The 19,337-nt window shown below is 41.1% G+C and overlaps 2 protein-coding genes across 3 annotated transcripts; one reads left to right on the forward strand and one right to left on the reverse strand.

Moving 5' to 3' along the window:
* Positions 1 to 5,025, reverse strand: angptl5 (angiopoietin-like 5). The gene is made up of 8 exons (XM_085798101.1): positions 4,781 to 5,025; positions 3,211 to 3,382; positions 2,968 to 3,071; positions 2,782 to 2,875; positions 1,997 to 2,100; positions 1,799 to 1,919; positions 1,238 to 1,423; positions 1 to 441 (listed from the first exon to the last, which is right to left on the reverse strand). The coding sequence occupies exons 1-8, from the start codon at positions 4,832 to 4,834 to the stop codon at positions 122 to 124; spliced, it is 1,155 nt and encodes a 384-aa protein (XP_085654227.1). The 5' UTR covers positions 4,835 to 5,025; the 3' UTR covers positions 1 to 121.
* Positions 5,026 to 7,673: 2,648 nt separating this feature from the next.
* On the forward strand, positions 7,674 to 18,592 carry LOC146974583 (transcriptional coactivator YAP1-like). 2 transcript variants are annotated; one of them, XM_085798102.1, is made up of 9 exons: positions 7,674 to 8,228; positions 8,627 to 8,875; positions 9,905 to 10,104; positions 10,789 to 10,940; positions 12,677 to 12,778; positions 13,009 to 13,112; positions 13,323 to 13,441; positions 13,885 to 13,985; positions 15,437 to 18,592. In XM_085798102.1, exons 2-9 carry the CDS (start codon positions 8,666 to 8,668, stop codon positions 15,616 to 15,618), a joined length of 1,170 nt encoding a protein of 389 aa, XP_085654228.1. In that variant the 5' UTR covers positions 7,674 to 8,228; positions 8,627 to 8,665; the 3' UTR covers positions 15,619 to 18,592. The 2 variants fall into 2 exon arrangements, with proteins under 2 accessions (XP_085654228.1, XP_085654229.1); XM_085798103.1 differs by lacking the exon at positions 12,677 to 12,778.
* The last annotated feature ends 745 nt before the right edge of the window (positions 18,593 to 19,337 follow it).

Consider the following 19,337-nt stretch of genomic DNA (forward strand, 5'->3'; position numbering starts at 1 on the left):
GAGACTTCAACCGAACTTCTCTATAGTTTTATTTTATTAAAACTTGGTTCCAAGGTTGTTCAAATATATAGTGCAGCTTAAACAGTACTGACTCTGTGCTCTAACTCTCTCTCTCTCTGTGTCAGTTATTGGTTGCAATCCTCCTGATCTTCATGGAGACAGACTTGATGGAGTGAGGGACCCCGCTCTGTCTCCAGGTGTCCCACAGGATCTGCGTCCTCCGGCCCCAGTTCTGCTCCGGGTCGTCGGGGCAGCCGTTGAGGTTCGCCAGGCCGCACTGGTTGAACCACCAGCCGGTGTCGTTGTGCTGGGAGCTGCAGCTCTCCACCGTCTGGTTATTAATGGAGCAGGAAGGATTGCAGCCGTCGTTGTCCACATCTGAGGCGCTGAACGGAGCCGTGTCCTGGTTCTGCTCCTGCTCGTATCCACGAAATGCATCACCTGCAGAAAAATGCACATAAGGGGATTTTAGAGTTTGCACTATGGAAACTAAAGGCACATATTTTTCTAAAGGGTGAACTTCTTTCAGGGCCGGCTCCTGGCATAAACAATCGATGCGGTTGTTTAGGGCCACAGCCGTTAGGTGGGGGGCCACATGATCAGAAAGGTACCGGGGTTCATTCAAGTCATTTAATATATATTATATTCAGCTTCTTTTATCTCACATCTGAGACATTTGGTGAAAATAGAATGGCAGAATGACAACATTTGTGCTCAAAAAGCTTATAATCTTACAAAATTTCATTTTAGACTTGTTTTCTACACTTACTGTATCTATTACTGTATTCATATCCTATTTCAAGAACCAAAACAGTTCATTCTCATGACTGAAGGTGTGTTTTCACAAGGGATTTGAATTTTTTTCAAAAAGCAGACATCAAATTTCCAGCATTTGGCCTAAATTATTTCTTTATACAGTGTTCTAGGACAAATTGGCCTCAGTGTGCTTACAGCGGAGGTTCTAATATTTAGACATAAAACACTTGAGTATTGTTACTGTTATATAGTATTGTTACATCTTCAAGTATCTTAAAAAGATCAATTTAAGAAAATATGTAAAAGTTGAGAAAATGGCCTCAAACCTCAGAGGGCATAAACATGTCTGTATTCAGTTTTAACCAGTGATTTGGTGTTTGTGCTTAGAGTGCAGGGCCACAAACAAAAATCTTGTTTAGGGCCACCAAAATCCTAGGGCCGGCCCTGACTTCTTTTAATTCTTGACTTTATTCAGTCCTACCTGCACTGCCTGCGTATCGGCCCAGGTGGATACTGAAGAACTGGGTTTCACTGTCCAGACGGAAATCATCATACGATGCATAAGAGGTGACGTCGTCGTGGGAGACCAAAGCAACATGAAGCTGGAAACGAGTATCTTTCTGGTTCACTATGTGGAACACCTTCTTCAGGCCCAACCAGTGCTCTCCTACACACAGACACACACACGCAAGAACAGATTGTGCCATTAGGCTACTGTTGTCACTGTTGAGTAACAATATGTTAAATCATTTTCTAGCATAAAGAGGGGAAACGGGGGAGACAGCCAGTCTAGGCTGACATTGTTATTGTTAGTCACATCACTCCACTGGGTTTGTTCCTGAATTGAACTTTGCTGGTCGACTGATACACAGAATCAGACCTATTGAAACGCAACAAACAAATAAATTATAACTGCTTCTGGCACGTTTTTAAGTGTTTGTTCTTCAAACTTCAAAGTTTTCAACACAAAAGACAGAATGAGTCTTTTGAGGAGACAGTTTCTTTCTTATTTTGCATGCGTCACTGTGCTGCAATGTTCAACCTGCGAGATTTCCAAATCCATCAGTATAATCAGCCCAGGGTCGTTTGAAGTCGGTCAGTCCATCTGCCCTCCTCTGCATCACCGTCCATCCACCTCCCATGTAGTCCATCTCACAGAAAACCTGCAGGACAGGTTATGTTTTGAGCAACCACTGATGAGTGAGGAACAGACGGTGGTGGGACGAGTGAGACGTGTTACCTCGAAGGAAGAGTCGGTGTTGTCTGGGTGGACGATGTAAATACCACTGGGGATCTTAGGGACGACTGACATGAGGCTGTCCTTGATGTCGCTGCAGTCTCGTCCTGCTCAGAGCAAACAGCTCTCTTTGTCATCAGAGTTAAAGTTATAGTTCACCAAAGCAGCTGCTGTTTCATAATCGCTGATAACACATCTGTAATTGGCCTCTGCAAGTCTGATCAATAATAATCCCTCCGTATTTCACTGACAGAACAAGGAAGGAGAAATAAAGAAACAAAACTCTCATGAACCACATTAATTATTTATATCACTGGATAATAAACATCAAACTTGATACGGATAACAACAAGATTTATTTTACTTAATTTAAATTTTAGTGATGAGTGATAAAGAAAACCCCTCAAAGCTTCTATGTAAAGCTTTCATGTAAAGACTGCAATATCACAGTGTTGAAAGTCATATTATTGTCATAATATAATTTTTCATGATATTATATCCGAATATGATTATACTATACACTTACTTATTATCATATTCAAATTATATTTGACTGAGGTGAAAGTACAAGTGCAGTATATCATAATACATAATAAAACTAACTATATTAGACAATGAAGTGGAAAAATTCTAAATTTGTGTCTGAAATGTCACTGATTACATGCAATCTACAAAGCAGCAGCAAAAACAAAATACTCAAATTATGTAGAAACACCCAAAAGCTGTACTTGATAGTGACATCCCACCTCTAGTAAACTGATATTCTCATGTAAAATGAATTAAGTTACCGTGGGACTGCACTGGTTTTATGGAGAACATCTCTGTGTTGCTTCTCTGGACCTCGGAGCTGAGCGTCTGCACTTTGGTCATCAGCTCTGTGACCTGTGAAGGTGACAACACTGTTCATTCAGCCGACCAATCAGACGCTTAGAAACTCTGTCGGTCACCGAGGTGAGAGAGGAACGTGACTCCACCTGACTGCTGAGGACGTCCAGAGCTCTCTGCTGCTCCTCGATCACATCCCTCATCAGCTTTCGGCTGCTGCGTCCAAACGCCAACAGAGACTGCTGCAACTGACCTACACACACACACACACACACACACACACACACACACACACACACACACACACACACACACACACACACACACACACACTTTGAACTACCACGATGCTAGACGTCACAACAGCTCCAGGAAAGACAGAGAGGTTTTACCACAGATTGAATGTTTCTCATCTCGTAGCAGCTTGATGGTGACGTCACACGGGATAGAGCACGTGTCCCGACCTTTGACCCCTCCGAGAGGTTTCTGGGCTTTTCCAGGAGCATCAGAGAAATCCTCACTGTCTATTTCTGATTGGTTAAAATCAGTGCTGTCTCCTGTGTCCTGGGAATAAAGAGAAAGCGACAGTCAAAATGTGAACCACTGTCTGCAATTATAAGTTTTTGTCTGTGTGGCCTGAACCATTTAAAGGAGTACAGACTGAGTGATTTGAATATTAGCCTACTTACTTTATCAATTATTATGCACAATGTCATTATTATTATTTTTTTTTAATTTTTGTTTTATTTTATTGTTATTTTACATTTTATTTGTTTCAAATATTTCTATTTGTTTAAATGACTATAAACATATGCATATAGTGTATATATATATATATATATTATGCACTAAGAAAATATACGTTTTGTTATGTTTAACCAACCAGACAGTACTGCTGGAAACTATTTATGGTGTAAACATTTTATGGAGTCTCGAAGGCAACACACTGTTGCTTTTCCTGTTTAAAAACTGAATATTTCAATATTTTTGGAGTGTGGACTGGTCAGCTTGGACGGCACCAGGAGCCTGAACTGGATCCTAAACCTAAATGGAAAAACAGTCACTTTAACATCAACAACAAGCTACATGTGTGATGTTCCTGACGACAAGCCAGACTGTCTGCAGTGAAGATGTTCAGTGCTGAATATGAAAAACATTCAGCAGCACTTTGGATGGAGTGGGACTGTTTCATCTGAGTCAGCAAACAAGACGCTGGGCCGAAGTGTTGCTGAGAGGACACAGACCTCTGACCTCTGACCTCTGACCTCTAATATAAACTGAGGAGGGATGAGGATTTCATCATAGGATCAACAAAGTTTTAGAGCAAGACCTGGTGGCTACAGACATTAATATCCTGTGATTAAATCCTACAAAATGATATGGAAACGGCACTGGAATAAAACCAGCACAGCTCTGATGTTCTTTGCTTCACTGATCATATCATACATATTATATTGTACTTTCTGCCCCATTACTTACTTATTCTTACTAAGACATGTTGAGAAAATGTGATGTATTCAGTTCTTCTCATGAAAATATTTAAGTCTGGAATGAAGTCCTTCAAGTTTTATTTTCTTCTAAAATAAATATTTGCCAGGGTATGAATATTAAACCTGTAATATAACTTGTTATACATTCCATAAATCTGAGATTTTCACAATACGCGATTTTGTCTTAAACAACAAAATAGACCCAATGATTATCCTAAATGTCGCTGTATGGTTGTGAGTTTGGAGATGAACGCCTTATTAAACAATTAAAATCTGTTGAAATTTGACCAATCACCATATAAATAGGCTATGTATAATGTATTATAGGCTACTGTACACCACACATACACACACCACTATATTATCCTTTAAATATCTGTGATTGCATCAGAATCTCCAGTGGAAATTTGTGGTAAATTTCCCATAACTCCTGATAACCATAAACCAAAAACATGTATGACATGCATCTTACTGTGGAGGAGAGCAGATGAGGCAACAGCAGCAGGAGGACGGTTGTCGTCCACATCGCGCCTGTCTCGTCTGACTGTGATGATTTCCTCCAGGAGCGAGGGGCTGAGCTCTGTCCACTCCGTCACCAGCTCACACTCCTTCATTGAGGCTCGTTTTTTCCGCAGACTCTGCTCTTTTCCGCTCACACGTCCATCCTCCTTCCCCTCCTCATCTACAAAGTCTTTTCTCCGTCTCCTCCTTCCCCTCAACTTGTCACACTTCACTCTCCTCCTCCCCGTCTCCACCTCCGTCAGTCACTCCCACCACCTCTTCTTGTAAACTCCCATCATGACAACATCCACAGCATGTGGGAGAAGGTCAGATTGGTAAATGGGCTGCAGATAAAAAAGGAAAAAAAAGAAAAAAAAAAGAGGCTGGATGTGTTTCTGACACATCAGCTGAATGTGCTGATTCCTGATTTGTGGTGGAGCTCACCTTCCCCCTCGGTGTGTCTATTACCAGGGACTGTTGTTTTACAGCTTATATCCTGGCATCAGCATGAGAAACAGATGTGCACGGGCAAATGAGCAGCTTGTTTTAATGTAAGAACTCACTCCCTCTGCTTGTGTCTGCAGCTGAAGGTCAGGCCTCTGCCTCCTCGGCTCATATTTCCTCTCTGTAACTCCCCTCTCCCCTCTCTGACCACTGACTCATACATCTGAAAAGAGCCTCCCACCGGGTCAGACCAATTACTCTAGTTAACTGGGCAGTTAAGTTAGTGAGGTAAAGTGAAAAACGATGGAGAGCAATTTATAGCACACAGCACACAGCGCACAGTCCAGCTGGAGGCCTCTGTCGCTTCCCTGGAAAACTTTGCTTACGAGTGCCAAAGAAAAGATTCGCTGTTGTTCTGAACCTGTGTGAGTTTACAGCCGTGGTCAGCGAGAGAGGAATGTGAAAAGCCTGGTGCCGAAGCCGTGGGGCCCCCACATCTGTCCCATGTTACGTGCTCTAGTAAAGCCGCCTGTGCATGTGAATGACACGCTATATCTGCCAGGCCACATGATGGCAATGTTCAGACAAGACTGTGTGATTTGTAAAGGTGTGATACATTAAAAACAAAACATAGGACACAGGTTTTAGGATTTTCAAAGTATTTTATTCACGCCATAAAATGAGAGAAGATAAAGTATCATTAACTAATCAGCTCTAAAAGAGGTGGAAACTAAACTCAAAACACAAAAAATGTAACTGCAACTGAACCTTATCAAGGCTTGTATGGAGACCGAATCGTTTGATATCATACTATATTCCTACACAGTGGTTATTTAATACGAAAAGTGCCCATTCATGAATTAATAAAAAATTAATGAAATAAAATTAGGTAAAATGGCATTAATTATTCCTTGAAAATTAAAAAAAAAAAAAAAGTATATATATATTTACAAGTCACTTCAGTCACTTTGTTGTTTATGAAATAAACAATGTGATGATTGAGACACTCATTTGTTGTAGCCGTGTGGTTTCTGGTGTGAAAGGTCAACTGTGACTGTTACTATGACGACCTGCTGCTTTGACCTCTAACTTCTCGTCCTTGTTGCTGCTTCTGTTTTGTTTCGCTCCAGGTCTCGATTCTCTGTCTCTCACTCCATCAGGTCTCTGCTCTTTTCTACTCTTCCTACTGCTTGATTTGGGTTGGTTAAACTTTGATTATGACTGACTCTAGTTTTATTTCCCTCTGCATGTCTCACGGCCTGGGAGGTTACCATGACGGTCATGACTCCCTCTGATCTGACTGTGAAACAACACTGATTAGAAACAGATGAACTAAATGAGGCAAACAACTGAAAACCTGCTGTAAAAGAAAATGAAACATCAGTCACCACCAGCGTTGTTGTTGGCTGTTTTTGTAGCTACTTTGTCAAATGCAGTAATGTCAAAGAGAGTTGTCTCAGGTGTTGAGGTGAGACAGCGCCATCTAATGGCCAACATCAGACAATACGTTACATTTTTCTCTGGTGTTGACCTTTTGTCAGTTGCTGTGGTGCATGTGAGAAGAAAATTAGATGCATATTGCATCAGAGATGTTTAATAGACTTTATTCTAAAAATAACACAAAACTCACTGCAAAAGAAAAAAAAACTCACACAAAGACACAAACATGAAATCTGTTATAAATTAGATAGACCAGATGGCAATGATCAATTGATCTAGTAAAGTCATGAGAACATGTATCTATCTTTAGGACTGTTTGTGTTTGATTAGATTTGATTGAACCTGATCAAATAACCAACCCCCTGCCATCTTAGTAATCTGAATCAATAATGTCTCTGCATCCTGATTGGTCCACAGAAGAATATGACATGATATTTTATTATCTCAGATAGATAGATAGATAGATAGATAGATAGATAGATAGATAGATAGATAGATAGATAGATAGATAGATAGATAGATAGATAGATAGTTTCTTTAATTGATATTTACACAGATATAATGTGGATGTATTAGATATGCATCAGAAAGATTTTCCAGACATTTGAAATGTTGGCATTTCTACTTGACTAAAATAGACTAAAATACATTTTTGTGGGTTTGTTCATGTCTGGTTATATAAATTGTGTATAATGCTGCTTGTTAAGTGCTTTTAAAACTTTATTAGTCAAGTTTATTCGTGATTTCAAATTAATATTCATCATTATATAATTTTATGATACCATATATCAATGAGCGCACAGTTAGCACCAGTCCAATGTGTGCATGTTTTCCACCAGAGGGCACTTCACTGTGGCTGAGCCCGCTCGGACAAACAGGCTCCGGCTGGGTTGGCCTCATCAGGGGCGGATGTTTTCCCAATGCAACTTCCCAACCTTCCCCACCCCACCCCCTCTAAAACCTGGCCAGACCCCGAGCCCAGAGTCCGGGGGAATGTCTCCGTCTCGGTCCTCGGCTGTCTGTCCTCCTGTGGGTGTCTCTCCCTCTCTCCCTCTCTCTCATGCCGCAGACAAACTGGAAACAGCACAGAGGAGATAAAAACACAACAAAAAGACTCGTTATCTTTTATTTTCACGGCTCTTCGGCCCATTTGAAGCTGCGATCTTCTTTTAATCACCGACTTGCTGTGCTGTCTGGAGCTGGACTGAGACATTTCCCCTGTTAACTGCGGCAGCTTTAAACCCCGCAGCCCCGCCCCTCAGCACTATCACATGAATCTGGGCTCCACAGTGGATGTTGAAAAAAGTTTGGAGGACTCGCTCAAAGCACTTTTCCTCAACTACTTCCACGCACACGTGTGTTTTTTTCCACTTCGGGAGGCTTTTTGGTTGAGAGTTTGCACCTGAAACCGGAGCGGACGTGCGTGCTGTGATTTCTCCAGCCCCAGTTTTTGTTTTTTGTTTTTTTTTTCTCTCCTGCAGGAGTACAGACAGACAGAGACAGAGAGAGGGGGAAAACGGTCTGGCTGCTTGAAGGTATGTGGGAGGCATGTAACGTGTTGCGCTGCGCTCGCGCTGCGTTTAGACACCGACGCGCCGCTCCAAACTTCCCCGCTTCGACTCCTCCGGCCTCGGGTTGGATTTGTCTCCGCAGCTGATTAACTCCCGATGTGTTACAGCCTGAAATAGACACCGACACCGCGGTTCAGATAGGACAGGGAGGGTGGGTGGCGGAGGAGGAGGAGGAGGAGGGGGAGTTGGAGGGCAAAGAGTGTAAACAAATCCGATCGGAACCGCAGCGCTCACACGCATCCAGTCGTGACGGAACCGCTGCGTGGTCGTCCTCTCCTGTTTGTTTGTGTGTTGGTTTTTGTGTGTGTGTGATTTGTGAACTTTTTTTTTAATTTTTTTTTTTTTTACCCCCACTCACACAGTTTTGTTTCGACACCACCACCGAACTTTTTTTGGGCGACATGGACGCGCACCGCGGCGGCGGCGCGCCTCAGGCCGGGCAGCAGATCGTGCACGTCCGCGGGGACTCGCAGACGGAGCTGGAGGCCCTGTTCAGCGCCGTGATGAACCCCAGCAAGGCGGCCAGACAGCCGGCCTCTCTGCCCATGAGGATGAGGAAACTACCGGACTCGTTCTTCAGGCAGCCGGACCCCCGGGGTCACTCCAGACAAGTACTGACACCACAGACTCACACACACACACACACACCACAGACTCACACACAGTGGTCACTTAAATACTCCACATGTTATGTCAGTCAGTATGGAAGGTGTGTGTGTGTGTGTGTGTGTACCCCTTATGTTTTGTCCACCTTCAAATAACATACAGGATAAAGACAGAATATTAGAAACAGCCAGTCCAGTTAGTAAACATCAGCTGTTCTGATTATTAATTTTCATCATTGATAAATCTGTCCTTTCTTTTGTTACATAATTGATAATAAATGTGATTTATAAAATGTCAGATTTAGTATTACATTATACTATAGGCCTACTTTTACATTTACACTGAACACCCTGAGATCAAATCGTGCACAACAACAACAGGATTCAGAAAATGTGTTGGGAAATTATTTGAAAAAGTGAATTAGTTACCGTACCTCAGTTTTTTGTGAATTGACATCAATATTTATACCCAATTTGGATGATTAATTGATTTGTGAAGTGATGCCAAACATTTACTGCTGCCTTTTTGTGTTTTACACTATTATTAACTGAATATTTTTGGGCATTTTTGTATTAGTATTTTAAGGTGAATGCATTCAATGGTATTTGAACCCACTCTTTGGAGATGATACTTATGAAATTAGAGTTAAATTGGATGAGATGTTGAAGCGCCAGTGGATCTTGATGTGTTTACAAACTGGCATCACTTCAGTTTCATGTTCAGCATTGTTAATTTTTTTATTCACCTCAAAACACACCTTGAAATAACCTGTTAGATTTATAGCTGTGACTCAAATATTGATATTCAATGAGCTCATAAAACCATCTGAAGGCTTTTTAGAAAACTTTGCCAACAATCTTAAACTGAAACCAGCTAGTATGTAAAGTAAAGCAGCCACACGTTTGAGTGGCCACTTTCACACACAAAAGTGTTTTCACTCTGGTTTCCATCCAACACCTTTTTTCTTCTTCCTGCTGGTTTGTGTCTATGATTTGTCACCTGTGGCAGTTGTCAACCTGAATCTTTCTCGTCAGGCCAGTTCGGATGGAGGTGTGTGCGGTTCCCTCACTCCTCATCACGTCCGCGCCCATTCCTCCCCTGCCTCCCTCCCAGTCAACTCCCTCTCCACTCAAGCGACAGATGTAGCACCGCCGCCGATCATACCTGATGACGTGCCACTCCCCCACGGTTGGGAAATGGCCAAAACGCCTACTGGCCAACGATACTTCCTCAAGTAAGAGGTCTAACTTCTTTTTATCGTTGTGTCTGATCTGCTGCTCTGCAGGTTACTTGACCCGCACACTTAACCTTGTCCTGATATTTACATTTCTGCGTTATCTGTTATTTTATACAATTTTCCAAAAGCCCAAATGAGTCTTGCTCTGTTTGAGTTTGGATTTAGAAACATAGAAACTCCAAATTAAATTTTTACATTTAAAAAACTGGGATTAGCTGAATTTCTTCCATTTTGCTTGATAAATGACCTGAAACGCTGAGATGAAACGATCAAAAATTGGATCTAGATAATCAAAGCACAGCAAATAGAGGGAGTGAGAGATGACACAAAAGGCAGCAGTTGGGAGAGACATCCAACTGTAAAGATATAAGACCTCAATCAGTTACAAGAAAAGAAAACGCTCCAACTAGTTTTGCAACCCGTGTGGTTTCAGCCGGTGTGGTTTCATTCACGGGAGCACATGGCCTGACAGCTCACACTCCTGTCAGTCAGAGGCCACTACAGTTTACAACGGCACAAGCAGCGTCAATTATCTGCGTGAGCGGTAGATGTACGCGCACATCTGGTAGTACAGGTAAAGCAGGTCCACTCTCGCTTCTCATCCGGCAGGTTACAGTGGTTTAACAGATACAGATGAGTTTAGACCTGTTGTGTGTGTGTGTGTGTGTGTGTGTTTCGCAGTCACCTGGAGAAGACAACCACTTGGCACGACCCTCGCCTCTCGCAGCTGCAGTCGGCCGCGGCTCAGCATCCCATCGGCGGCGCTCCGGTCCACGCCCACTCCCTCAGCAACCCAGCACCCACCACGCAACAAAACATCAACCCAGAGACAGGTATAACCCCACCGCCACCGCCACCGCCCCCACCTCCCTCTCACCCAGTTTCTCCTTAAAGCACAAACCTGCCTCTCACAGTTCAACTCCATCTCCAGCGGGCCAGGGGTCTTTGCAGGGTGTGACTTCTTTGGGATTCCCTTTGGGTGTCTGTTTCCGCGGTTTCCTGTGACTTTGTTGGGAATAATCACATTGACAGATTCAGGGCGAACGTTAATGACAAGATGGATTAGTGTGAGAAATTCAAACTCAAGCAGTTTATTCAATTTAGTGTTTTCATTATTTAAATGCAAGTTCTATAGCTCGTTCACCCAATAGGTTGTGTTTGACTATATTTGACTATATGTTACGGTTCACCCGAAAAACCAAGACAAACACACAAGTTCCTGATCAGATGAAAAGATCTGTGAAGTCAGTGCCCATATGAACAGTGAGACGGGTTTTGCTTTTTGTAATCAATCATGTTCATACTGGAAATTGTTCCTATAGTCCCTCAAGCCAAGTTATGAATATTTAAATTAAGTGGATATCTTCCATAGTTTAAGTTGTTTTAATATCTCTTTATAACTCTGCAGCTCAATAGGAAAGTCAGTTCAGTGAAACACAGATTACACGGTGAAATTCACTTCAGATGAACGTTTGAAATGAATTCCCTTTGAAGAAAAAGATTAAAGCAAGCAAAAATGATTTTAATGTTCACATGGGCACCTGAGTGTAGTTTTAAATCAGACTTGTGTGTGTGTGTGTGTGTGTGTGTGTGTGTTAAACCTCTCCACCACAATGTTGTTTCTGTTTGCCTAAGTGTTGAGATATTTCTTTCTGGAGATGTCTGTTGTCTGGTCTACACAGTGGAGGAGAAAGAATTTTTATTTGTGGTTTCATCAGATTGAAAACATTGCTCTAATCTTTCTTAACCAAAAAAAAAACAAAAAACACCTGGAGGATGATCCACCAGAAAGTTATTATCCTACTCTGCAGTTCCCCTGAAGCTTTACAAACCGTTGTTGCATCTTTACAGCTCATTGTTATGGTCGTTGAAGGCACAAGTGTAGTGTTATGGTTCACGCTCGATTGCTCTTATCGGCCTTGTTTTTGGCAGCTCAAAAAACCCCACTGAACACGACCTGCTCATAATGAAACATTTAGCAGCTGAAGAGATCCACAGGTCTGCCTTCTGTCAGCAGGAGGTGGAGACCAAAAACGGAGCTAAAACTCAACTCTGTATGGATGATAATGTTAATTCATAATCTCTGCAGTTGTAAACAGAAGGCAGGTTCGCTATAACAACCTCATGAGGTATGTCAGTGTTGTGTTGACAGCTTATTTTCTACTGCCCTCAAGTGGTGAAAGAATCAACTGATGCAGGTTGAAGTAAAAGTTGCAAAGCATTTCCAGTTTATCCACAATAATAAGGGCAGCGTTTCTCTTTAATAGGAGTTGCCGTTTTGTTGTAATTCGGCTAAAGAGACCCTTTAATGTACTGATAATATCTTATATTTATTTGCAAAATCTCCCATCCACTGCACTCAGGCCAGATTTCAGACCATTGTTCCTCTACAGAACATGCTGGAGCTGTTTTCCCCACTAACCTTCACTTCTGTTCTAAAAACCTTATACAAACTAGAAGGTGCACAGACATTTAAAGGACGTGGGCCAAATTCTACTTTTTACTCTCAACACTCGATGCGCTCCATCCACCATTTGCCTTCTCACTGTGTACTTTCACTGCTGTTCAGGTCCACTGCCTGAAGGCTGGGAGCAGGCTGTGACTGCAGATGGAGAGATGTACTACATCGATCACATAAATAAGAACACCTCATGGGTCGACCCGCGTCTAGGTAGCACTCTATCAAATTTGTGTCTCCTGAATTGACAATTATTGTTTGTCAATGAGAAACATTTTGTTCCAATGTCCACCATCACAAGTTGCTGTTTAGCAGCAACAATAAGAAAGATCGCAAAGTTTTGACAAGTTTTTCCTTATTTATGTCATTACTGAAATGTTTTACCTCTTTAATATCGACTTTATAGTCAAAACGTCCTCTCTCTATGAATTTTATGATTCCAGCGCAGAAGATGAACCCAGGCATCCTCGGCTTGGCGATGCAGCAAAGGCAGGAAAAAGAGAGGCTCAGATGCAAACAAGGCCTCCCTCCACAACTCACACCACAGGTCAGAGGTCAAATAAAACAGTAGGTGGACGTGTGGATGAGCTACCCAGAAACTCAGTGGTTTCATTTTGAATCACACAAGTTATTCCTCATGTCATCTGGTTCTGATTCAAGAGTTATTAAAGTGTTTCATTTAAAGCAGTTTCGGTTTTATTTTATCATATATTATATATTATACAAGTGTTTGTGTGTGTGTTTGTGTGTGTTGTAGGAGGCAGGAGGAAGAAACCAGATGAGCGGTGGGATGGACCATGACAGGAACGCACCGACACTTGCTCCGTCTCTGGATGTCAGGATCAGAGCCTCGAACCACGAACCAACACTTAATGGGTGAGTTCATGTCCAATGTTATTGTCGTGTAGCTGCGGCTTCTGTAGCGTCGATAAGGGACAGAGGTGGAAAAAATAGTTATAGGCTTTATTTGAGTAAATGCATCAACAAAGACTAGAAATAATTCATTTTCAATCCTCTGCTCCGACCTCCATACATCAGGGATAAATGGAATTCCATTCATGCAGCTCACGGCATTGAAAAATGACATTTCAGAGACTCAACAGAAGCGACTCTTTCCAGGGACAAAGTCCCAGTCGCTCCGGATAAACTATTAATCCTGCTGGCAGCAGTTCGTATAAAAAATATTTCTCAGTTAGTTAAGATGAAAATAGTGTCACGGTTCCAGGAAAAATGATTGTATATGTCTTTAAAAAGAGATGATGATGATGATGATGATGAGTGGAGTAAAGGAATATTAATGTGCATGTGTTTTTGTGCAGCGCTCACTCTCGCAACGAGAGCACTGACAGTGGTCTGAGTGTCAGTAGCTTACCCCGCACGTCGGACCACATGCTGAGCTCTGTGGATCACATGGACACTGGTAACACACGCACGCACACACACACACACACACACACACACACACACACACACACACAAACATCCAAAAACAAAGTCATGAAATACAGACCTGTGGTGTCTGAAGTGGAAAAGCAGGCTTTGATTTTTTTTTTTTTTTTTCCTTTTTCAAAATCATTCCTCCAAACTAAATATTATGTGTTTTTTTGTTTTTTTGCTGAAACCAAAGTAATGAAGAACACAGTGTTGTGATTTGGCATCTGTTGGTCTAAATCTACAGTACAACCAATGGGAAACAGTTTATTTTGGGTGCACTTTATAATGTGTCACATGCGTTTAGCCAGTGATTTCCTGCCATTATACCGTCTTATTTAGTTGTAATACCTCAGATGATCTCTTTTAAAGCTGCAGACTGTGGTAATTATGGAAAATAGTTGTAAACATTTCTTCTTTCTAAAGCCATAAAGGACACACAGACGATTTGGCCTGGCAGATGCACTGGATTATTTCAAGTAGAGTCCACATGATACTTTGATAATTCCTTTACATTTGCATTTGTGCACATATTTATCTAATTACATCACGTGACTAACAGCAGTGTATTGTGCACTGTGTATGATTTATTTTTGCATATTAAACAGAGGTAGGAGAGAGAGATGGAAATTATGAATTGTGTATTAAAGGGATAGTTCAACATTTTGGCAAATTGGCCCATTGCCATAATCCCTATAGTCATAGCAGTAGGTTTGTTACCTTTTTTTTTTCGGTGCAAGAATGACGGAGCAGAGCCGCGAGCTGCTCAGAACTACACTACGGAGGCTAATGGGATTTCTTGGTTTCCCTCATCAAACTCATTAAATACACAATTCAACAACTCCAAAACGCTCTGGTGGACAAGTTGTGACCTGCTAGGGGTGGGCGATATGACGATATTAGATCGTGAAGTGATTAGAGCGTGTAGACGATCTGCCAAAGTGCAGAGATCGTAAGATTGTCTGGGGCACATTCTATAAATTGCAGTTCTATGCTGATGCACCGACGCACCAGACGTATTACGTCGTCAACCTGAACTACCAATCATAATGAATTACGGGCAGTGACGTGCTTCCTCCTTGTTTGTGTGTGTAGCGGTAGCCGCATGGAGAACCATGGCTGAAAGCCAAAGCAGGAGTTGGTCGCTTTTTTTTCTTTCTTTAAAAAAAAAAAAAAAAACAGCGTTTCACTATCTCTCATCTCTGCCAGTCAGCCCCTCCACGTGTACACACACACACACACACACACAGACCTATGACACGGACGCATGGATAGGTCGCTCTTGGCCGCTAATAAACGGTAAATGCGCTATATCACGCTAATTGTACAGTGTTCAAATTACCGCGAGTTGAACTATCCCTTTAAACTGTGTATTCATTTATACACACATTGCTGCAGGGGGAAAATGCACTTTCTGATTTGTGTTTGTGACTCATTCAGGTGACTCTGGTGAGAACTCCTCGATGACCTTACAGGAGACTATGCCCGTGCTCCCCATGTCCGAGGGCGATGAGTTGATGCCCGGGATCCCCGAGGGTCTCAGTTCGGACCTTCTGATGGACATGGAGACGGTTCTCTCTGGATCGCATATGGACAGAGACAGCCTGCTCACCTGGCTATAGACAAACCCAGCCGCCGCCTAAATATGGTTTGACATCAGATCTTCATGACGTGACTGAGAATTTTCGAGGATTTTTTTTTTTTTTTTCTTTGGTTCAAAAGTGGTACAGAACATCATAACTGAGAGAATACGCTACTATTGAGTGATGGATACCTAACACTACTCACACCCTGAGGAATATAAAGAGCCTGACTCTCACAGAAGGTGGTAAGCTGCTGGTGTTTCTCCTCCTTTTTGGGCCTGGCCTTACAGAGACACGTGACGGAGCATCTGTGTTTTTTTAGACACTCCTTTCATTTTTAGGCATCGACCTCAGATGATGTGCTCCACGTCTCTGGTGAAGTACGTCAGAGTTAATTTTAGAGCACAGATTTTTTTTATTATCCCCAGTTGGGTAATACTGGTTACAGCAATCTTTAAATAAACACAGTTAGGCATAGTAGTCTTCATGTAACAGTTACATAAATACAAAGGTCAAAATGAACTAAAAAAAAAACAAAAACGTAATTAATGGTAACAAAATAATGTCATATCCACATTTATTTTCGTTTCTTGGTGAAGCCGATGGAACAAAACAGCATCATCTACAGTAGCTCTACTACCTCGAAATAGCTCGTAATTCATAATTTTCTGCCATGACTCAAATAATTTATCTCAATTAATACAACAATGGTTCCAGAAAACCAAAAACAATCCTGCTTAATGAACATCATTGCGACGCAGACACATCAGGGAGAAGAGTCGGTAGAAAATGAGGCAAACTCCCATTTACTCTCAAACTTAAGAAATGATCAGTTTAAAATGCTCACAAGCCAAAAACAACAACGAACAAGCCTGTGTTGGAGACTGTGGGGCTGCACTGAACCCAGATTGTAATGTCTTCCAAGGTTTTTCAAAAATAAGTTCACAAGGACACACTTTATCTTTAGTCATTGTAAAAATCACAGCCTGTCAAAAGCACTTATAGAAGTAAAAGGCCCCTGTGTAGAGGAGTCTTGACTTTACCCTTACACTAACAGTTAAGTGTGTTTGTGGGATATCTCTTTACAGTGAGGACCACTGCAAAAAAAATGGAGAAAGTCTACAGTAAAAGAACATACGGTCAGTATAATGCAATCCAACACACTACAGCGTTTCCCTCAGGATACTGTAATCCTGACGCGTCTGGTCTCTTGATCTATTTAGTCAGTAGATAACAGCTTCAACTTTGACTCAGTACGTGGCCTCTGCTGTGTGAAATAGCACCTCTGCTCTTTCTTATCTTGAGCTTACATTTTTTATTTTTATGAACAGGGTTCTTTTTTTTTTTTTTTCTTTTAAAACGTCATCCACTCTCGCTCTCAAACATGTTAGGAAATCCTGCAACAGCCTTTCTACTTTCTATAAAATCACCTGTTTTGAAGTTACTAATATTCAGGGTTTGTCAGTGCTGTGTTTTCCGTTTTTTGTTGTTGTTGTATTGGATTGCATTTTATTGTAAAGAGGTCCAGTCATTTTGTCTACTCCAGCATTGAATATAAGCTTCACAAAGGTAGTATTTATTGGAGATTTGTTTTATGAGATTACATTATATTGTACAGATGTATTAATAATATGTTCACCCCTTGTTTAAGAAGTGACGCCGTATGATCACCATCAGGGCTGGGATGCTTCAGTGAGTCAGCCTGCGCCCCTCGAACTTTGAGATTAAGCTGTTTTATTCCTTTTCCACTCTTGGTGTGATGCATTCCTAATCGTTTTCTTTTTCACATTTTTAACAATATCTGTTCATTCAGTGGCATCATTGAATCTTTAAACCGTAGACGGACGTAAGACCGGAACAGTTTCACTTTTAGATCTTCCTCACAACCACACAATAACCCACAAGGCGCTAGACTTAGCTGACCATGTCTGGATGCACACACCACAGATACGTCTTTCTTACCAGTTCAGACATCCATTATGTTCCATTATTTCCGAAATTACCAATCTCATGAAAATTGCGTAATCAATAGCTATGAACTTAAAGTGTGCATCATTCTTTCGGTCACGTGTTATTGTGGTGTGGTGGTGCAATTAAAGTGCAGCTTGATTTGAGGCAGCACTGCATTAACGAACAAAGAGGATAATATAACACTGAAAGAAAGGACGCTAATGATTTTTTTCTTACTTTGACAACAATGCGTCACAATCAAAATACGTCGCACAGCTTTTCTCCAGTACATCAAGTTGTTTCACCTGCTCTCACATCATTCATGTGATTGACAAATCGCTATCAATGTATACAAAACTACAAAATCTGTCCTTGGCTCAAGTTTTCCACTCTTAAAGAAGTGAGGAAAATATTGTGCTTTAAAAGTGGCCTTCAGGGCTGTATGGAGAATGTAGTGTGAGTCAAGGACAATACTAACTGCAGATGCTGTGTTCTTGTATTTAGTTTTATTTACAGGTGCTATCTGGTGCTGTAATACAGAAGGCAATCATCAATACAGGAGCTCTTTAATCCTCCACCTTTAGTTAAACTATATAATAAGTATATATTCTGTTTTTATCTGCTGGGTTGTTTCTGCTGTGTGTTTGTTTCTGTGATATTTTATCTGAATTTGGAGCTGTTTTTATTATTGTGAGAGCATTTCTTCTAACCGGCTTCCTTTTTATAAATATATACACACAGTATATAGATTATAAAGACTTTATTCACAACATCCCCAAAATAAAAGAGCCCAGTCACCTTTTGTAATCTTTTCAAAATAAAAGCACAGTGGGCTCACACATAACGCAACACACACTACCTAGCCTTTTATTTATCTTAGCATGCATGACACTCGCTATGTATGTTACATATAATGATGTTTATTATCCTATTTACAGAGAGTTTGGAGGCAATCAGACCTGTTTTGTACCTTTTTATGCATGTGCTTTATATAAATATATTTCTTCTTACTCTCACTGTAATCATTTTAAAGGAGTTTCTGTTTAATAAACTTTTAAAAACACCTCACAGGTTGTCATGTTTGCTCATGTGGCTTTTCTGAGGTGTATAAATTCTTCTCTCCAGGCTCATGAACAAGCTTATCTCACAGGTGGAGTAGCAATACGACATGTAAATATCTGTGGAGATTCATAAATTCATGCTCTTAAAGACAGCGTTTGAGGTTGTAGGGATTTCCAGGATGTGTTGATTTCTCTATAACAATGAAAGAGGCATTTATAATTGATCACTTTTTGAGTACCGGTAGTCAGTGATGGAAAATTATCTAAATCACCCTTGAAGTAAAAATGACAGGTACTTTACATAGGTCAAAATACCGCTTTCATTTCATTTGTAATATTGAAAGGACCAATAGAACTCCTCCTAGCTTTGTAGGAGGTGTTTCTGTGGGAGGGGAAATGGCATTTAAATGTCGCAGCAGTGGAAATACAAACCAATCGAAATTACATCTCAGAGTTTCTCACCATCTGACTAGTCTCCAAGACCTGAACATGTAAGTATCTTATTTTAGAGGAATATTTAAGATATTAATGAATGCACATTTATATCTTAACTTAAATAACACTAGATAAACTTGACTAGATCTGACTTTTAACAAATATTTGTTGCCGGCGCGGCATGGTCTTATTTGGTTTATAATAACAGTGTTACTGTATACTCATTATATCCTAAATGTATTATTGTTAGATGCATATTGTAACTACTGACACTTTATATTAATTGAACATGTACCTTCGAGTATAAAAAGT

This window comes from Trachurus japonicus, chromosome 14 (genome assembly GCF_045865225.1).
Source record: "Trachurus japonicus isolate A0001 chromosome 14, Traja_1.0".
Taxonomy (NCBI): domain Eukaryota; kingdom Metazoa; phylum Chordata; class Actinopteri; order Carangiformes; family Carangidae; genus Trachurus; species Trachurus japonicus.

What these genes read in the sequence shown, in the direction of transcription:
- LOC146974583 (XM_085798102.1), top strand. Translation starts at nt 8,666, where the DNA reads ATGGACGCGCACCGCGGCGGCGGCGCGCCTCAGGCCGGGCAGCAGATC. An exon ending in AAACATCAACCCAGAGACAG is followed by an intron (nt 10,941 to 12,676) that starts GTATAACCCCAC and finishes ACTGCTGTTCAG; the next exon opens with GTCCACTGCCTGAAGGCTGG. An exon ending in ATGGGTCGACCCGCGTCTAG is followed by an intron (nt 12,779 to 13,008) that starts GTAGCACTCTAT and finishes TTATGATTCCAG; the next exon opens with CGCAGAAGATGAACCCAGGC.
- angptl5 (XM_085798101.1), bottom strand. Translation starts at nt 4,834, where the DNA reads ATGTGGACGACAACCGTCCTCCTGCTGCTGTTGCCTCATCTGCTCTCC. An exon ending in TGAGAAACATTCAATCTGTG is followed by an intron (nt 3,072 to 3,210) that starts GTAAAACCTCTC and finishes GTGTGTGTGTAG; the next exon opens with GTCAGTTGCAGCAGTCTCTG. An exon ending in AAAACCAGTGCAGTCCCACG is followed by an intron (nt 2,101 to 2,781) that starts GTAACTTAATTC and finishes TGCTCTGAGCAG; the next exon opens with GACGAGACTGCAGCGACATC.